The sequence below is a fragment of the Lonchura striata genome, chromosome 5 (assembly GCF_050655825.1).
Source record: "Lonchura striata isolate lonStrDom1 chromosome 5, ASM5065582v1, whole genome shotgun sequence".
Lineage (NCBI taxonomy): Eukaryota > Metazoa > Chordata > Aves > Passeriformes > Estrildidae > Lonchura > Lonchura striata.
The window spans coordinates 67,643,018-67,663,824 of NC_140707.1; the positions used below are offsets into that span (position 1 = coordinate 67,643,018).

The 20,807-nt window shown below is 41.9% G+C and overlaps 1 protein-coding gene across 1 annotated transcript in view; it reads left to right on the top strand.

The window, feature by feature from the left end:
- KCNH5 (potassium voltage-gated channel subfamily H member 5) overlaps nt 1–20,807 on the top strand; it is a 160,545-nt gene that overhangs the window by 105,119 nt on the left and 34,619 nt on the right. Inside the window, exons 9-10 of the mRNA XM_021554525.4 lie at nt 5,522–5,774; nt 16,248–16,444. Of these exons, the coding sequence (XP_021410200.1) occupies nt 5,522–5,774; nt 16,248–16,444 (450 nt within the window). The remainder of the gene's footprint in view (nt 1–5,521; nt 5,775–16,247; nt 16,445–20,807) is intronic.

The following is a 20,807-nucleotide window of genomic DNA, read 5'->3' on the forward strand; positions in this document are numbered from 1 at the left end:
TCATCTTGGAGATCCTTACAAAATTGACTGATTATTACAGAAAAATGCTATGATTTGCCAATCAGCTGTTTTCTTACCTTGGTCTCTTTGGCCTCCATCCAGTGACAAATGTAACACTTTTAGCCAGGCCTGAAATAGAATTCCATACTCATATGAGCCAAATCTTTCTAAAAGTCTGAGTAACTTGGTCAGCTGCCTAGTGAGTATTGTGGGTTTTTTTGTAAAGAGCTGACCTTGATTCTGACTGCTGAATATGTCTGAAAACCCAGAGTGGCCTTTCTCCACAAAAATAAAAAGACCTTTCTATGGCCTGTAATGGGTTTGAGGTTGGAGGTGTTTATTTTCTTTATTTTCAAAGCTGGCATTTTTAGTATCTCTGATATTTGCTGCAGTTATTCATTCAGGAAACAGTCCTAGTTATTACACCATAGAATGTCAAAGCTCTTGGCTTGGTCATCAGTCAATATATTCCCTACCTACAGCCCCCAAAATGTGGGAATCCTGTGTGCTGGAAGAGGATTGATAGCTAATGTTCAGTATTCACTGGCCTCTGCCCTTTTTGTTGACAAGTCTTAACAGATTCTGTAACACCTGCTAAGCCATCCTGTAGTGTTTTCCAGCTGGGGAAGATTTTTAAACAAATACTTAAACCTGTAAACCCATCCTAAAAGATACTGTGTGGATGCTCTCTTAATCTGTGCCGTTTTTGTTTTGATTAATTTGCTTTTGTTTGCTTTTTTTAAATCTTTGCTCCCTGTAGAGCTCTTTGAGCTGTTCAGGAAGCTTATCTTGAACTGCCTGCACATGCTAAGGAAATGGATGAGAGAGTTAAAAAATCAGATGGAACCTCCTGGGGTGTTTAACTCCCCACTCTGCAAATCTCGAGCTGAAAAGACCGTGAGACATTTGGTGCCAATACCCTGTGAGTCTTCCAGAGCTGGTTCCTGCCTTTTTCCAACCTCTAGCAGCAACCACAAGCCATTCTCTCACTGCCAGCATCTTCCATATGAGATGATCTAGAGATGTTGAGTCTTTGCTTTGGGAGTTTTATTGTAATAAAGACAAACTTCCATATGAGATGATCTAGAGATGTTGAGTCTTTGCTTTGGGAGTTGTCGTGCTGGGGTCTGTATCAGCTGGGTGCCAGGTGGTGATGGCAGAGCTCAGCAATTGTCTTACACTGGCTTTCAGGAGATTCAGTTTCCTGTGCAAAGAGAGAAGGTGGTAAATATTATTCTGTGCTTTCCTTTCTCCTCTCTCAGCTTTGTAGTGGCTCTGGTCTTTGTGGATACCTGTGTGCTTTTCAGGGAGCTTTGCTTCTTTCCTGGTGAAATCAGTGTTGGTACAGCCAGCAAAGATTCTCCTCTGGGTAGAATTCAGCTTTCTCCTCTGATTTTGCACTGATGTGTAGCAGGTTCAGTTCTTCCATGCTGCCTGGACACGCAGGGGAGAGCTGGCTGCAAAGTCTGTGGCTGCAGATTTATTACAGAGCAAATTCTGTAGCAGCACAAGCACCTGTCCCTTCCAAGAGCTCCAAACCCCTCACTTAGCAAAGCATTGCCCTCAGCCACCTGCATACCCTGCCTGCCTTCCACACTGCATGTGGCACTGCAAAAGGCCACGGCATCTCCAAGGAAATCTCCTCTTAAGAAATTCCTCTTGGTGGTTTTTTGCTGCGCTGCTGAAAGAACACACAGGGCAGAACCAATGTCCCAGCAGAGCTTTGCTTGTGTTACCAGGATGTGTTGGAGGCATTTCCCTCACAGTGAAGAGATTTGACTGAGCATTACAGGATGTGCTCTCCCTTAACCTAAATTTTTTTATTTCTACCCACGTGTGTGCATTTGTACACAGAATGGACTCAGGGACAGCCACGGTGCTACTAGTTTGTATTTCCTTGGTTGCATACTGCCTTAAAAATGCTGAGATCTCAATGAGAGCAATTCACAATAAGAATGTCCAAAGTTTTGTATTGTCAGTAAGAGGTAATTTTCATGAATAGTCATCTGAATTTGGAGTGCTCATTTGAAGAACATGCAGTAAGCACGTACCTAAATGTTGCAATTGTCTATCTTTGCTCTCTTTTCCCCCCTACATATATCTACATTTATCTATAGCAGTCAACAATGCCTTGGCAATTCTTCTAATACTAAATATTTGTTTTACTTGTCATCTGTTTCATTCTCTGTTCTCAATGGCAATGTAGCAGGCAGGAGAAATTGAATTAAGCATATTTGTTCCTGGCTAACTCCTAGATCATTACTCATTTACTGCTGATGTTGATAACTGATATCTCCATATATCTCTGTACAGTGATTTGTCATTAGGAGAATCAGTTTATCATGACATCAGAGAATTCCTGAATTATGCTTTCTAAGACTGGCTTTTCTTTGTGCAATGGATTTTTTTTTCTGTCTCTTCATATTACAGTGTGTAATGATAGATATGCTGCTTGTGTCTATCAAAAAAAAATCATTCTTTGAGTGTTCACTTTTAATACTCTGTATTTAAGTCTGTATTTGTGAGGAAATGGTATGCTGCTTTGCATCCAAGTGGCTTTTATTCTTGAGGGACACAATTATTGTACAGTCCAGACAAACAAAGGGTCCTGGAACATCTCAGAATCTTACATGAACAACCTCTTCAACAGTTTAACTGATTTTTTTCTGCAGTTTGGAAGCTCAAAAGCTGAAATTTGGTAATCAGTCATGTGTGAACACAGACATTTTTCTTAAGAGCAATGTTTGAGAATTCCTAGCTCGTGGCCTTGTTAAGTCAAAAGCACTTAAATTTCTGAAAGTATTAAAGGGACATAAAAAACTTATAACCATGATTCAGGCCCAAGAGTAGATAAAAATGTTCAAAATCATCAATCATGGTAGAAAAGAAAGCAGAATTTTTCATTAAGTTACTATTGAGATTAAGAAAGATGGTATGTTTCTGTTTTATTGTAATAAAGACAAACTTTCTGTTTGATCCACAAGTAAGGCCAAGGTGAAACAATCACTCCCAAAAGTAATCTTTTTTTTTTTTTTTTTTTTTTTTAAACTGAGAGACTAAGGCATTCCCATATTTCTACTGGTAAATGGAATGACTCAGGTAAATCAACGTTTGTAAAATTGACATTTGCCCCTACTAAATTATGCAAATGTGATACAGAATATGGTCTACAGTGACTCAGACAAGATACTATTACTAATGCAAATGATGGCTTATAGAGAATATGCCTTGTCAAATGTGTTTGTTACTATTTTTTGTGATAAAACGTACTTATGCAGGGATCTTAATGTGTTCTGTACAACATTTTGTTACAGAAAAATACCATTAACTCAAATTGACTTATTCTTTGTCAACTAAAATAAAAACTAATGATCTGGTAGCTCTGGGAAGTTGGTTGTAAGCGAGGAAACCTCATGCAGGGGGAAGTTTCCAAAGTGAGCCTGTGCTTCATAGTGTTGGACAAAAAAAGCATCTTCTATCTCTCTTGTTGTTTCAAGATTGAGAGGTGACGTGGTCATATTCTATGAACACCTACATGTGGAAGAGATTTATGAGTATTGCAGGTCTTTTATCTCAACAAGATCATAGATTCTCTGGCTGTTGGCTGAAAATTAAAAAAAACCAAAAGCCTGAGTTCAGAAACAACACATGTTTTGAAAGAGACTGTAGCTGTCCATTGGAACAAATACCCTGGAGCATTGGCAAACATCAAGTCACAGCCTTCCAGGCTGTAAATTTACCAGGTATTCTGGGATTGATGGGAACATTTGGAGTGGAAGAGGTTAGTGCAGATGGTTACAGCAGCCCCTTCTCAGCACACACTGTCATAGTCCAGAGAATGGGAGAATAACTTCTGTTTCACCTTTCTGCATTCATTATTCTTTGATCCCAAAGGCACTTTGATCTATCTGAATAAGAAAAGGACTAATTATTATTATTAAAATAGAAGTTATTTATTCTTTTCACATTCTGTGCTTTAGGAGCTTTAATAATACTTTCAGTAATTTGTTTTATACCTCTCCTGCATTAAACAGAAATTAAAATCGTAGCTTGAGTTCATTAACATGGCCATTTACCTCAAAGCTTAGTCAGGGTTACCAGAGTCCCCCTCTGCTATTATTCCATAATAATCAACTCATTAACCCAGTGTCCCTGTCTCCTGCACTGTCTGCAGAGCAGGCTGCCAGATTAATTCCGTACAATGGGAAATTAATCAGTACTATTGATCTGCAGTCTTCCTGATATGAGACTTCCAGGGTGCTCTTAGTCTCATGCTCTTTTCTATCATTTATCCTAGAAAAACATTAAGAGGCTTTACGTGTTTCTTAGTGCAATTATCTGATGTGCATTTTGGGGCTATAAGAATGTTAGTGTGTTTAGGAGGGAGTGCAGATATTGAACACAGTTTACAAACCCGAAAGACTCACAGGTTTTCACTTTCTTTCTTCAAGTGTATTTGTGTTACTTTTTCAATAGGGAAAGCTGTTTAAGGTAAGAAACTAGTTGAAGGTTTTATTTAATTGATCTACAATGAAGATGTCTTCAAAGTAGACAGTTCTTCACTCACCTTTACTTTACATTTAATGAGGTTTCAATATACTTCCTTTTTCCTCCAATCTCTTTGGATTTTCTAGTCTAGTAGGTCTTCCTGAGCAGGTAATTCCTTGTATATCTCACTGAAACTGAGCCCTGGGTATGTTTGGACATGTGTTGGTAAGTGGTCACTACATCAAGACTTCTGAAAGTTGGGTTTTCTGAGTGTGAACAAAATGTGGTGGTTTTCTATTGTGGATGGTCTGTCTTTGCATGTCCTTGAGCTCCTTCAGCTCTGTTCTGTGCTCCTGCAGGGATTGAGCATAGCAGCAGGCAGACAGCCTGGGCACCAGGTCTGGAGGGACACCCACAGACAGGACAGAGCATTTCCACCTCTGGAAATGAGTGTGAGAGTGAGCAGAGTGTGACAGAACAGTCCTTGCTTCCACATCACCCTTTCACACAAAGTGAAAGCAGTAGATGGGCAGGAAAAGACGACCCCAAATCAGAATAAAACTCCCACCAGAAGCTTTATGAAATGACTGGAGGGATGGATGGATGGATGGATGGATGAATGGATGGATGGATGGATGGATGGATGGATGGATGGATGGATGGATGATGGATGGGTGGGTGGGTGGATGGATGCATGGATGGATGGATGGATGGATGGATGGATGGATGGATGGATGGATGATGGATGGGTGGATGGATGGATGGATGCATGGATGCATGGATGCATGGATGCATGGATGCATGGATGCATGGATGGATGCATGGATGGATGCATGGATGGATGCATGGATGCATAGATGGATGGATGGATGGATGGATGGATGGATGGATGGATGGATGGATGGATGGATGGATGGATTTCAAGACTCCCCCCAGGCACATCTTCAGACCCACCCATCCAGTTTTTTCACACAGCAGTGGCCTTGGTGTCTCTTGCCCAGCTGATTATTTTTCCATCTTTTCTTTTGTCCAGGTGCTCTCGATCTGCCCAAAGGACATGAGAGCAGACATCTGCGTGCACCTGAACCGGAAGGTTTTCAACGAGCACCCTGCCTTCCGGCTGGCCAGCGACGGCTGCCTGCGAGCCCTGGCCGTGGAGTTCCAGACCATCCATTGTGCCCCGGGGGACCTCATCTACCACGCTGGGGAAAGCGTTGATGCTCTCTGCTTTGTGGTCTCAGGATCCTTGGAAGTCATCCAGGACGACGAGGTGGTGGCTATTTTAGGTACTGTGATCTCTGCTGGAATGCTTTGTGGTCTGGGTGTGCGTTTTCCTTTTGCTGAGGTTTGAATATTAACGAGTTTTGCCTAACATCAGCTGGGACTATGGGAAGCTAGCAGTTGTAAGATGGGGATGCTGCGTCTCCAGAGATCCTTCTCTAGAAGCAAATCCTTCATCTTTTGTGCCACTGGGAATGCTCTTTCTGCCCGGTATGGCTCACTGGGCACAGCTACAGTGTCTCTGAGCAGAACAGAATGGCATCTGTGTGCTTGACATCTTTTAAACTGAGGAAATGCACTTTGTTTTATGTTACTCCCTCAGGAGGATTTCCACATTAACCTTCACACTGGGATTTTCATTTGTCTGTGTTCTAGCCCAGAATAACACCTGCAAACAGTCTCTGCAAGGCAGCAAAATTTTTGCCTGTAGTAAGCTGGCTTTTCAGAAAATAAAAAGAGTTTGATCTGACTTTGTAAAGGGATGGGGTTACACCATGTATCAAACCACAGTCATGAGAAGTCTGAGTAATGGGGGAATTTAGGTAAATCACCCTTTCCTTCCACTGTGCTGTCTGGTTTTTGGGAAAGAGCCCAAAGCTCATTAGCTTGTATGAGATTGGGAAAGGTGTGGCATGTGGTGGGACTGAGTGGTCAGCACTGGTGTGGGGGCAGGAATCCTCCTCAGAGGCAGAACTATGTGGAAGAAAAACTGGTGGCTCTGTAGAAAAACTACCCAGAGCCTGTCTTGACTGTTTCATATAGACCCATTTATTGCAGAACTCATACCCTGCTGAATATTTGCCTTCTCCCAAGGTGGAGCTGTCAGTCCCTGAGGGCAAATCCAGAGGGTTCCTGGTCCTAGGGCAGCTGTCAGACCCCACTGAAGCTCTGTGCTGCTTCTTCTCTCTAAGGGTGGCTCCAGAGGGCTCCAGACATGTCCCCATAAAAATGTGTGTGAGCCTGGGACTGGGGTGGGCTTGGGCAGAGTGTGGATGGGAACAGCTCCCCAAGGGCATCCTTTGGATTCTCCCAGCTGGAGTATGAGTTCAGGAAAACTCACACCCATGCCCTTTGGAAATACCTGCTGCACCTTTTCTGCATTCCAGTGTCTCCACTAAGGTTTTAGAAAAGAGAGATTTAGTGTAAGAATGAATCTGTTTCCATATTCAGATGTGAAGCATTATGATGAAAGCTCCTAAATCAACCATTTCCATAGGAAATTGTTCCTTGTATTCCAGCTCACTGGACCATTTCATTTTTATAATTAATCTCAGTGATGGTATCTTATATTTTCTTAAAATTATTTAAAAAACAAAAGGCTTAAGAGGAAGTAGCAGCAGTATTTAAACAAATAAATGGTTTTTAGAATGAAAACAATAAGTATGTAATTTACTGAACTAAGAGCTATCACTATTGGATTACATGCAAAACTTGATTGCATTTATTAATGAATATTGTGTTTTGGAATGACACAACAGTAAGATTTTTTTTGTTTCTACCTTTTATATGTATTAAATCTAGTATCTATGTTAATCCCCATTTAACCAAAGAGACTTTTAACCATATCTGGTTAAATGAATTACCTTTAATTACCAAAAGTGGCTTCAGTACTTCCATGCTTCAGAGCTGTGTTCATCATGTACTACAGGGATTGGCAGAACCTGTTAATGTAACTTAAACCAAGATTAACTGCTTCCTCTAGTCCTGGAACACACTGAAGAGTTTTTTCATGCTCTGACAAATTATTTAGCAGAATAGTAAACTGAGTAATTATGGGATGTTGAGTCCTAAAAATTCACTTGTGGAAGAATATCTCTCCCAGATGTAGTTGCAAAGACATTTCTAGTGGCAGCTGTGGCACCTGAAACAGCAACTGCAGATCAGACAGTGAAAAACAAAATTTTTACTGATCTGTTCTGCCTCGAGAAGTTCAAGCATAAGGAACATGAATCTGCCTAAGGGGGAGACTAGGTTTAAAAAAACTGACTAATGGGAAAACCTCAGTACCTGCTTTGAATCCTCCAAGCATCTGCTGCCACCCTGGTTTTCCCAGGGAAAGTCAACTTGCAGGATTGTGCTGCCAGTCTGTCCCTCTTCTCCACCACCCAGCAGTGACCTAGAGTAGAGGAAATGCAGTAAGTATCCTTTGGAAATTTGTCCTCATTAATTTCCACTATGAGAGCAGGAATGAACAGGACATGCTGTCTGCAGCCTCTGCTCCTTGCAGAGGAAATAATAGTGCAATGTGGTTTAATACAGTGGTGTGTTGTTTGCCTTACTTAAGGAAAGAGAGAGAAGGGGTGCTTTGTTTTGTTTTTTTTTGACAATGCTCATCCATGGATGGATGGTTTGATGTATTTTAAAATGTGGAATATCCAGGAGAAGTGAGTTGGGTAAAGACATTAAAACAGGTTAAGAACCATCATGTCCCATCTCTGACATTTGTGCTTCCATCCAAAGTGCAAGGCTTCATCCCCCCTCAGGTCCTGGCATGAATCACTCCATGGATTTTGCTGCTTGTCCATCTTCCCTTAGTGTGTTCCATGGTCTCCAGCCAGGGTGAGTTGGCACATCCAGCCTCCCTGCCTGCAGAAACGCTGCCCTCAGGAGCCTTGGCATCCTGTTCAGGTGCTTTTCTTTTTTTCCACCTTCATGGAGCAACCATCATTTTTTAAAGCAGCTTTCTTCCTACCTCAGCAGTGCCAGCTTTGGTTTTCTCTGTGCTTGAAATCAGGTGAAGCCTGGTGATTGACAGGGCAACTTGCAGCACTGTGTCATTGGGTCCCCCCAGATTTGATTTTGTTCTCATTTGTGGATAATTAAATGCCCAGCCGCTGCAGCAATCAGCATTACAGAAATACTAACAGTAAGAGAATGACTCCAATTGCAGACCTGCAGTTTGTAGGACTCATTAAAGGAGATATCCAGGTGCCCCATTATGTTCCCCTCATTAGTTACCTCCCCTTCTCGAGGGCAGTGTCCCACCTTTTGCAGGTCCTGGCTGTAGCAGCGAGCACTCCATGTGCAGGGTGCTGCTACACTGGGGAGAAGGAGACACAGACATTTTAACATAACTCATCTGCAGTTGCCAGGAGAATGGAGAAGGGCAAACAGTCTTGTCTCTAATTATCCAAACTTTCCCAGCAAGCGAGGTGACCCTGAGAAGGCACGTCAGTAATTTTCCACCGTCTCAAGCAGGAGTAAACAATTTAACTGCTACTGCTCTGCACGGGGAGGTGTTACAGCAAAGGATCTCAGGGAGGACCAGGGGTTTGGAGTCCCCAAGCTAATGAAAAGAGGCATCAGCTACCAGAGGGCACCTGATAATTCATCCTGCTGCAATTAACCTGAATTTGCTCCTGATGAGGAGTTGCACATCGGTGGCAATGCCAACCAAATGGCTCTGAAAGTTGCTTTCCTGCTACTTGCACAGCTGGCTGTTTAAGTTGTGCAGTAACTTAAACTGGGCATATTGATTAACAAGCTTTAAAGAAGGTGTTTTTTCAGCAGAAAAATAATGGTCTGCTGCGTTCAGATGTTGATTGTAGGAATTGATCAAAAATACTGCTCAAGCTGCATAGCGATAAAAATATATTGAGCAGTGAAATCCTGGTGGGGATTGCTGCTGAGTGAACTCAGTATGATATTCAGGTCAGAATGAATATAAATTGAATAGTTCATGTTTCAGCCATGCTTAGGGTCCTGATCCCATAGTATTCAGCTGTTTACCTTTATGTATTATATGTTAATTCTCAGCATGTTCTGCATATCATTCCACAGTAACACACTGTTAATTGTTATTAGACAACCAGACCTTCTTAAAGGTCTGACTCATTAATTATTTCCAAATTTTTTATCTGGGAAGGGGATATGATGCAGTATCAGAGGAGCAAAGCAAGTTTCTTAAGCTTGGTATGAAAATAGGGATGAGTCTATTTCCGCTGTTAATGCTACCTGTGTTTGGAGGTCAAAAGGTTGAGTCTCCCACCAAATCACACAGAGAAAAGTTCTTTAGAGGAAGATCAAGTAACAGCTCCCATTTGGATGAGCAGGAATCCCAGGAGCTCCATAGCTCTCATCCATGGGCATTAGCAAGATGATATTTGGTATCCACGCATCAGCACTTTGAATTTCCATGCCTGGGCAGCCGGGCATGGGCTTTGTGCAGGACAAGACTGACTGAGCACATGGTGCACTTTGTGACATGAAAACCTGCTAGTCCAGTTCCATCTCACTGTATTAGTGGCTAATTGCTTGATTTTAATTTCTTTAGTTGCAGCTTGGGTTTCTTCTCAAGTGGAGTGAGGGTGGCAGAATTGGTCCCTGTGTCAAATAAGCTCTTGTTAATTTGTACTTGAACTTTTGTGCTGTTTTCCATGTGAAGTCGACCAAGGCAGACTAATTGTGAACATTTCCCCAGGTTAGTAGCATGCACCTGGTAGCAATTTTCAGAACAGGCTGTGTCCTATTTCATCCATAGGAAAAGTCCCCTGTGTTCCAATGAGTTAAAGCTCTAAATTAACTAAGAGGAAAATTATTCATAGAGGAAAGGGTTGACTTTTTTTCAGCTTGCAGAACTGAAATAATTAATGTGATTTAGGCTGGGTTTTAAGTGCTGAATCTGAAAGTATTTTGCAAAATATTTGAAGGGTTACTGGTCTGAAAACAAGTGTGATTTGCTGGTCTGCATTGTGCAATTCTTCTTAAGTGCCTTGGAATCAGTCAGATCTTGCAGGTCTGGGTTGATACCTGCAGAGCCATTGTAAGATTTAGTCCTACTGATGCTTGTTCATTGGTTCTTGCTGACAAACCTGAATTTTTCATATTGTTTTGTAAATTTAATACATTTTTGTGTCTCTGCATGATTGTTAATTATAAGAAACATCAGTCTTAATTTAGTGCCAGCTAGTGTGTTATAGATTTGATCCACAGCCTCCAGAGTCAGAAAGATTCCTTTCTCTGAATTGATATGTTTTTGAATTAGACTTGCATGCTTCACTGCCAAAATTTGAAAGTCTTGCCAGCCCAAGAATAAGAAAATTATTTAAAAATCATGTGTTACAGTTCTTTTAAATCAGATCAGACTAACAGTTTGAGGCAATCTGATTCGCCCTACAAGTTTTCAAGGTGGTAGGAATGGTCATGCTTTCAGGTTTATTTCCTCAGTCAGGAAGGACAGAAACCTATTTCTATATAAAATCAAAATGGAAATAATCTGTCTTCAAGAGCTGGGGCTTCTAGAAGGATGTGAGGCAGTGATGATACTTGCACTAAAAGTGAGGGGAGATAAGGAGAGAAACCTTTCTGGGCTTTGGGCCCTGCTTGGTGGAAGAAAGGTAATTCCTTTTTGTTTCCAGGTGCAGATGGGGAAGGTTGCACTGTGTTAAATAATGCAAAGTGCCTTTGCCAGCATGGACCAGGGTTTTGGCACAGTCTCTTGTCTTTGCTGCTTTACTGGCTGTTTTGACAATGCCTCAGAGGCTGGAAATGCTGTTTTCTCCTGTCATTCTGCCCTTTCACATGCAGTCCCATAGAGGTGGGTTTATATGCAGCTCAGTGATCAGCTCTGATGTGATTTTCAAGGAAGTTCTGGCCCTTCTGGATGCCCCAGAAAAAGCTGAGGCTAAAACATTCGCAGGAGAAAGAAGACCTCTCTCACAGTTTAGTATCATCTCTGCCCATCTCGGGCTGTGCTGGCAGTGATGTCCCAGATGGGAGCTGCACCTGAGGATTTGCAGCACTGCATCACCCCCACCTTCTCATCTTTAGGCAGAGGCAACCATTTCAGCTAAGCCAAATATCTTGGGGTGACTTTGTGGTCTGGTATGCCCTATTTTTCCCAAATTTGTTTATTTCCAAATTTGTCTCAAACTGGGACACCCAGAAATCCAGCCAGCCCAGCAGCCTGTCTCCAAAAGTGGTCAATAGTAGATGTGCAGGAGAAAGTAGGAAGGTGAAGTAAGGAGACTGTGATGCTTCTCCAGAATGTTTCCAACCCTCCACTGGACTGTAGTTCACCCAGAGGGAAATCTTTTGTGTTTAGTAGCTACAGATGGATTTTATTCCATGAATACATTGCATCATTTAGTAAACCTGTGCAACCAGTCCCAGTGTGTCATGGTAAGGAGATGCAGAACTGCTCACTGACCATCACGGAGCTGCTCTGGGTGACAGGAGCTGATTCACTCTCTGCTCATTGGGTTTCTGCATCAGTTTGGGACATGTCTGTCCTGCAGCAGGAGGTTTCACTGCAGATACAAAGAAATATGAATTTGTATGAATATAAACACCGATATATGTAATTATGACCTCCATTTGTGTGCATGCTGCCATCACTTCATTATATTTGGCACTTACAAATATTTTCTCTCTGTGATACAGTTTTACTGATCTTCAAACAACATCAGCCTTTGCTTTTCATGAGCAGTGTAAGATTTGAGTGCATCCTGATGGAAAGCCAACATCATTCATCATGTCTGACTCGTGTTAGCATGACTGATGAGGCTTTGGAGATATTTTAAAATAGTTAAAGAGTTGCTGGTTTATTAGCTAAGACTGTACAGAAAAACACCTCCTTAAGAAGACTTGGTCCCCCTTTATGTGTTTTTACCCAGTGCTATTTCCCACCAAGAATTTATTATTTTATTGCCTGCCTAAACTTTCTTCCAAAGGATCCATCAAGCTCTTATGTTGGCTAGGATATTTATTAGCTCAGTTTCTGTCCCCATCTGAAGGAGGATAAATTTTTTCTCTACATAAATACAAATGTGGATTCTGAGATGTTGTTTAAACAGAGTGTTTCTGAGTTCAAACACTTTTTCATTACATCTGCAAGCTCCTGGGTGGTTCCATAAAGCCCTTAAGAATTTTTCTACCTGAAAGGTCCTGGCATGAGCTCCTGTCTGGCAAATTGGCAGGTCAGTCCATGGTGTAAGGCTGCAGAGAACATCTGTCCCCCCAAATCTGTTTGGCAAGGTTATCAGAATATAGAAGATAGAGCAGTGCATAGAAATATCCTTACCTGTTATACAGCTGCATACCATATGATTGCCCCTAAATATATTTATGTGACTATGCATGAATAAATATGTATATTTTATGTGCAGGCACACATACATAGTATTTAGAATTATAGCAGTGTATGTATTTCAGCAAAAATTATGCCTGCCACCAACACCTTTCACATGCCCTCTTGTTGTCTATGCTCCTTTCAGTTGCAAAAATCTGAATTTTTATGATCTTAGTGGTCTTTTCCAACCCAATGATTCCATAATTCTGTAGATGTGGTATTTAGTGGCATGTTTTAGTATGGATTTAGCATTGCTGGGTTAAGGGTTGGACTTGATCTTAGAGGTCTTTTCCAACCCAAAGGATTATATGATGCTGTGTGATGTGTAAAATGTAGGCAAGTAGTTCCCTTGACTCTAATTTACAGAATTCCTTCTTCCAGTGATGCTTCAGGCACTGTGAGCAGGGGCAGGAGGGTTTCCCAGAGCTTTGCCTCCATTCAGGAGGTGTCAGGACCCAGGAAAGGGCAGATTTGGGAGGGAATGTACTAAGGCCTCAATAAATCTCCAGAGAATCTTTGGAAATTATGCAGGCTGCATCAGCACCTTTGCATTCCCAGCTCAGCCCCAGCAGCACTTTCCCTGGAGCTCTGAACATCCCCTGCAAGTGAAAAATACTCGTGTGTGTCTCTGGGTAGCTGTGCCAGACCTAGCCAGTTAAATTTTCTGTTTTGCAACCCTGAAAAATTTGTTTTTATTCGGTTCCAATGTGTAAAATTACCCTCAGAATCATGGAATGGGTTGAGACATCTTTCACTAGACCAAGTTGCTCAAAGCCCCATCCAGCCTGGCCCTGAGAATTTCAGGGATGGGGCCCCCAGAGCTGGTCTGAGCACCCTGATCAGTGCCTCCCACCCGCCGAGTAAAGAATTTTTTCCTAACTTCTGATATTGTCCTGAGTGAATAATTACCTCCCTCTGCACAGTGAACTACAGTTAATAGGGATAAAGTATAGTACATTAATCTCTGTATTTATGAAGAAGGAGGTGTTGTTTTGGAGAATCTGGTAGGTTTTGTTTTCATTCTGTACATTCCTTAGCACATTTATAACCAGCAGACAAGCTCAGAAGTGTGTGTGGGAAATGTCAAATTCAAGATCCCTTAAAGGTTTCCAAGATTTTGTACTTTCTGAAGAGAATAAACCACAATGTAAGAGGAGTTTAGAGTTTCACCCTTCAAATCCAGTGAGTGATGGCTCAGGGAAGAGTGAATGAATTCAGTTAATTTTGTCCCAGCCAGTGCAGTCCCACATCCCTGCCACACTGAAGGACAATAAGATCTTCTCAAGCTTATGAATATTATTTCATTTATCCATGGTCTATATACAGATTACAGGCTCTGTAACACACTGCTGTCCTGAGTTTCGGGCTGAGCATCCACTGCTTTCAACCTCTTGGTTAAATTAACCACATATTAGCCTAAATTTTAAACGAGAACAAGTGGTTTGCTCATATTTCAGTGGTAAAACCACTGTCTTTTAACTGCACTCTGCTCTGAAAGTAGGATTCAGCTCTGCCCTGTGTCCACCTCAGAGAACAAATCCATTAAGCAATTTTCTGCATTTCAGAGATGTTTGCTATAAATTATGTAACTATGTTGAGCATGTCTGTAAACTGGGGTTTGAACTCTAAGTAGAGACAAGGACAATTAACTGCAAAAGGTAATTTCAAAACAGTACATTGGATAAATTATAATGTTACTAGAAAATGCTCTGTATTAAGGGAAACATTTTAAAGCACCTTGTTTTATAAATTATACCAGCTGTGTTATGTATTGTAGTTAAATTTAATTACATAAAAATATGTAGAATCAAAAGCAGCTCAATGAGAGGCAGTTATAACCTTTCTAAGGGATGATTCTGTTATAGAGATATTTTTTAGAAAATAAAAACAGAGAAGGGAAGATAAGGACTTGCACATTTTATTTCACCCTGCCTGAGAAATATTAGATATGTTTTACTGGATACAATACCAAAAGCAGAAATGGAAATAGAGAAATAGAGCCTCTGACCCCTAAAAGTAATAAGGTTGGATAGATTACCCCTCTGTGTTTCCACAGTAGAGTGGAGCAAAATGTTAAAAGCTCTTACAAGAGGAAATACTAAAAGTCATGACCTTTTTTATGCCAGAACTGTAACATCCCTAACCTTCACCAAGGGGCTGCTCAAGTTGCTGAAATCAATAGCCACTGGCTGGCTGATTTGAGTTCCCTTTTAGTAACTGCTGAAATACAGAGCTGGGGTATCTCTGGGGGTCTGAAACAAAAAATACCCTTTGTACCACAGTTTCTGCTTCAGGATTTGAAGTGTCAGCCACAAACCACACACCAAGGTCCTGGCCAAACCCAGGCAGCAAGGGGCAACTTTGGAACATTTCAGTGTGTTTTCTATTGCCTCGTCTCAGAACAACCAGAAGGTCCAAACCTGAAAACATTTCTCCAATCTGCACCCTTGCTGGGGTTTTGTTTGGGTCAGAAGTGGGATTTTGAATCTGGTGTCCTGGAATCTTCTCCTGCTTGGGTGTCTAGCACAGGTTTAGGGGGTGTGGGTTCCTTGCAGAGGAAAGAAAACTGGGCTAAGTCAGAGCACTCCCAATCCCTGGAGCTCCTCTGTCTGTGGCACTGGAGTACAGCTAGTCCAGTCCTCAATCAGCTGTTCTGCTACACTGCAGCAGTAGTCTTCGGGTGTAATTTTCCCTGTGGTTGAGGGTATTTATATGTGTAGGTGTCTTAGGTGTCAAACCCTCTCTTACTCAGCAAACATTGAAATACAGACTTAAGTCTAAGCCTCTACTTGAATGGATGAATTTGGTTTAGAATTTGTGTTTAGAACTATACATTTGGATGTATTTAAGAATTAGAGGTGGTAAAGTAAAAATTAGAAGTCTCAGTGAGGCTTTTTGTGGTTTTTCCAGAAGGAGTGCTGTCACTTACACTGAATTAAAGATGTTAAATAGTCCTTTAAAATGTGGTCCTTGTGCCCTGGAAGTTAGCTCCTGCCCCTCACTGTAGAGCCACAAGGATGAAAGAACCTAGATGTCAGAAGGTTTTTGTAAGACCAGGACACCTAAATCACCTGGGAACAGACACCTGAAGTATCCAATCACCTGAACATTAGTTAAGTGCTCATTATATTCAGTAGCCTTTGAAAAATCCATTGCTTGAATCCTCAGCTACAAGGTCTTATGCTTTGTGACACTTCACAGAACAATCTATAAATACCTTCAAAACCTGGGGCTACTGCTAAGGATGCTCAAGTACCTCAGCTAATTTTGAAACTTTTACCCTTGTTAGTTTTCATGGTTGGGAGCTTGCGTTGGGATAATTGGGAGCATAAGACAGGTTGTGAAAAAATCATGTGAGAAACTCTGCCTGAGCATTACCTTTTAACAAATCTGCCCTGCTGTTTTTCAGGTAAAGGTGATGTGTTTGGTGATATCTTCTGGAAGGAAACCAGCCTGGCCCATGCCTGTGCCAACGTTCGGGCTCTGACCTACTGCGATTTGCATATAATTAAGCGAGAAGCCTTGCTGAAAGTGCTGGACTTTTACACTGCTTTTGCCAACTCCTTCTCCAGGAACCTCACGCTCACCTGCAATCTGAGGAAGAGGGTAAGCTCTTTGTTTTCCCCTTCCTCTCACCAGGAGACAGCACAGTTCTGCAGGTGCTTGCAGTGTTTAACAACCTCCCATTTCCTACTGATGTTTTCAGGTCATCACAGATTGAGTGGCCTTTCGATAAATGCTGTTGTCACTGTTGGTAATGATGGCTCAATAAAAGTTACCTGTAGATTTGCAGCTCTGGAGAGCAGTCCTAGCAGGATGACATATGGATTGCATTTTTTTTCCTTTTCTTCATAGCTGCTGGTTTTCATTTTGTTGTTTTTTTTCCATCCCGTCACCTAAATGTATAAAGTTTTATTTTATAGAATCCAGATTCTGGATTTCTCAAAGTTGAAGTCTCTAAGATACAGTTCAGAAGGCAATCTGATAGATCTCCATGCTATAGACCAACTAAGAGAAATTTATTGATGTTAAATAAATAAAATACACTCATCAAAGGTACTGTATTAATACCTGCTTCTTGCAGTTGCATAGTCTAGAATTTTAATATGGTGAAGTTAATAAAGCTGGATAGATTTTACATTCACAGCTCACTTCTTAAACCCTCCTGCTCATTTTATAATCAATCAGCAATGCTCACTATCCATTAGTTCTTTCAAAGAACACTCCATCTAAAAATTAATTAGCTATGAAGACATATCTTGAAAACAGGTTAAGGGATCCTTTAATTCACATTGAGGCTGCAAAATTTCATCTTTATGATTTTTTTTTACGATTGATGAGGGTTATATAAATTTCATTTGCATAGAGAAATCCCATAACAATGATTTATAGATTGCTGAGTATTAGCTGTGATCCTCTAGCTGCTGAAACACGTTTTTCTGCAGCTGTACCTTGGGTATCTCACCTGATAATGTACCAAGGCTACCTTGGTATTTCACAAGGCAATTTCAGTTGATGCAGTAAAAGGAGTTCAACAAAACCACAGTTTTATTTTCTTAAGTCTAGCTTCTCTCTAGCCACTGGAGCTGCTCTCAGAGGTTTCAATTTCTGTGCATTGCTTGTGCTCATTAATACCCCAAGTATGGCACAAAATACCCATGGCAAGAAGCAGATGCAATGGGATTGCAGTGCCCCTCTGTCTGTGCTGGAGCCTGAAAGAACTGAGTTATAATCAGGTTTGGTTCCAGCTTGTCAGCTTACCTCTGGCTCGAGGTTGTTAGCTCCACTTCAGACCTGAAGGAAGGCTTTGGGGCTTGGGAGCTGGCTCGTGGTTTCTAGCTTATCACTTCTCTGTTGATAGGAAGTGCTCCAAGCCTTTACTTCAGCATCCCCCCCCCTTGCCATCTCACCAGCTACAGCCCTGCAATGACAACTCTGCTCAGACATTGCTGATGGTGATTTCATGGGACAAGATAATACCACATATATTGCCCCAAAATGTATTCTTTCCTTCTTAAAACTGTGAATCTGTCACTTCAGCTGCCTTCCTGAGAAATGCATGGACATGTCTATTCCTGACAGGGCAGTGTGCTGGAGTTCAGCTCTGCAGTCCAGGGGTGTGTATGGGGAGTAGCCCCCTGGCTGAGCTGTCACAGAATTTCTTCTCTCACACACACCTTGGTTAAGGAAAATTGGTTTCCCTGCAGGCCCTGGCATGGTGAATCACCCAGGTGGAAAAGCTCAGGGAACTCAAGTTGCCAGTAGAGATACCTGCTGTTTAGCTCAGTGTCAGGTACATGGACTTTGACATGGGGGCAGTGACTCCCAGTGAGAAGGAGCAGCATTCCTAAAGAAACGTTAGATTTTGCAGAAGGAAAGGAAATACTGTTTGGGGGAATGTGTGGGCAGTACTGAGAGTGGAGAAAGAGTCAAAGAAGGGTCATGTTAATGTGGAGCATGCAGAGTGGAGTTCATTTCACTAAGAACTGGGTGATGGTCACCAATAGTCACCAATAGTCACCAATCACCTTCATAGCCCATGAAGCATAGTTCCTCTGGGAGGAAATCACCTGGCACCTCTTCAGTGCCCAGTCTGGGATGGGAAAACCATCCCCTTTTTATGGGAACTCAAAATGTCCCTCAGACATTTTTGGAGGTTCCAGGCCCTGATCAGAAGCATTTGAGACCCTGGCAGGCAGCTGGAAACAGCTGTGACTTTGGGTTTGAGCCATGGAATGAGTTACCAACCTTGCAGGAAGAACAAGAGTCACAAAAGTTTAGATATTATAGTAGAAGTAATTACAAAGTAGAGGGAAGAATTTTTTAGTGCTGTACACGGGGGTATTAACACCTGTACAGGGGGGTTTTAGTTTTGTACGTGGGGGTCAGAGGTTTTAAGATGGAGGGGTTTTGGCCGGTCCTGTCCTTCCTCTTTCTCCTTCCTTACCTCCATGTTCTTGGTGATGTTGGCACTCACAGATTGGTTTAGAGTAGAAAGGCACCATTTAATATAGGTAGTAGGTATTGGGAAAAACTGTAACCATGTAACACGTAATGTACCATATAAAAGAGAGCAGCAGCCCTGGGTGGGGAGAGAAGAAGCAGTTGGGGTCAGAGAGGATGTCAGGGTGTGTGTGTGCCTCTGCCTGAGCTGTGAGCAAGCCACAGCAGCCTGAGAAGAAAATAATTTAGATAACTTGCAATAAACTGCCTTGAGACCAGACAACAGAGACTGCTGAGCTTTTCTTTGGAAGCTCGGGTTGGAGGAGCAGTTTTTCCACCACACGGAGCCACCCCCAACCCAAGGTGGTCTTCGACACCTTTTGATTTCACAGTGTCCATGATCATGAACTTTTAAATACCTCATGTACATCAGCTGAACTCCACCCCTCTCCTGCAGCTTCAGTCAATAACTGCTTTGGAAGCAGCCTGGCATTGCAGTCAGATGCGCTGAGCCAGAGATTCCTTTGCAGAAATTCTGTGCTTTGTTCCTGGGCACAAAATAGATCATGCTACATTCAACACCAGGGACACAATCCAAGTCCTGTTACATAAAGATATTCAGGGGATTGTTTCAAACCTCCTATCTGCTGGAAGGATACGTGATTCCCTGTTGGGAATCACAGAAGCGTTTGGCGGTGCGTTCACCCCTGAGGAAAATCGGTGAGGTCCAGGATGGTTCCACCAGGTGAACAGAAAGCAAATTGTTCAGGCAGTGAGGCTGGGCTGACAGCTGCACTGTGCTGCAGCACTTATGCTGGAGTCATGTAACCTAAATGGAAAGAAAATCATTGTCTCCTTTAATTGATTTCTATAGAAATATATACTTAGCACTTTTTCTACGTAGTCATCACTCATAAGGTTTGACATTTAATTATAACTTAAATAAACTCCTTGGGGGTTTGTGCCTGAGAAATTGGCTGTTATCACTGTCAAAAATACATAGGCCGAAATGTTCCTGCACCAGATCTGCTCTTTGAAACACACATCCATGGATTTGGGTGCACACACCATATGTTTGTGCTGCCCTGTCCCTCAGCCAGCACTTTGATGCAGTCCACAGACTGCAAAACATTTAGACGTTCAAAAGGCTAATAAATTAATAACAGCACTGAGCACAAAAGGTTATTTCCACATGACAGGCAAGCGAAAGTCTTGTTGAAGTGGGAAAATAATGTTTTCTCACTCCCAAATAGTATTTAGAGCCTGGCATGTTGAATGACCTCCTTAAGGCATCTGCTCAGCAAAAGTATTGCAGCATATCATGTTTCGTGCTCTGATATCTTTACAGCATGTCTGACATCACTAATGCACACTCCAAGGCAGTACCAGGACTTTGAACCTTTTTTTATTTTTTTTTTTCAATCAAGGAAAATAATTATTCTGAAAAGATAGTCTTTAAAATCACAATGAGATTACATAGCTACCTCTGAGAATTGAGTAATAAAGCAGGGTTTGGGATAAGTCTTCGAAGAGTTAATTACTGCCTTCTGATGCTGAAAGAGAATATTAATAATATCTAATTCATTAAGTGCCTCTCAAGATTTCACACAGCTGGAGGGGGGCCTCTCTGCAAGCTTGAGCCATGGAGCTTGGCCTGAGGAAGGGAGTCATGACTGATTTTTAGGAGGCTCTGTGGCATCCAGTTGTCAAGTGGGGACCCAAGGTGGAAATCTTAGGTCAAAAGGAACAACAGAAGTCAGGGGTCTGCAAATGGTTGCAAATTTTCATTAGTAAATTACACACTTGGCATGGGAATTTTTATGAGTTAATCCCTGCTCTCCTTGTGTAAGTGCACAGCAGTGGGTTTTGGAGAACGGAGTGGGGTGAAAGGGAGCAGAGAAAGAGAGAGATCAATGAAAGCAAGCAAACAAGCAAAAGAAGGGTGAGGAAGAGAGATCACCAGTCCTGGGTCCAGTTGCTCCAGCTGTGGTTGTGGGATGCACACATGCCCAGGCTTTGTGGGAGC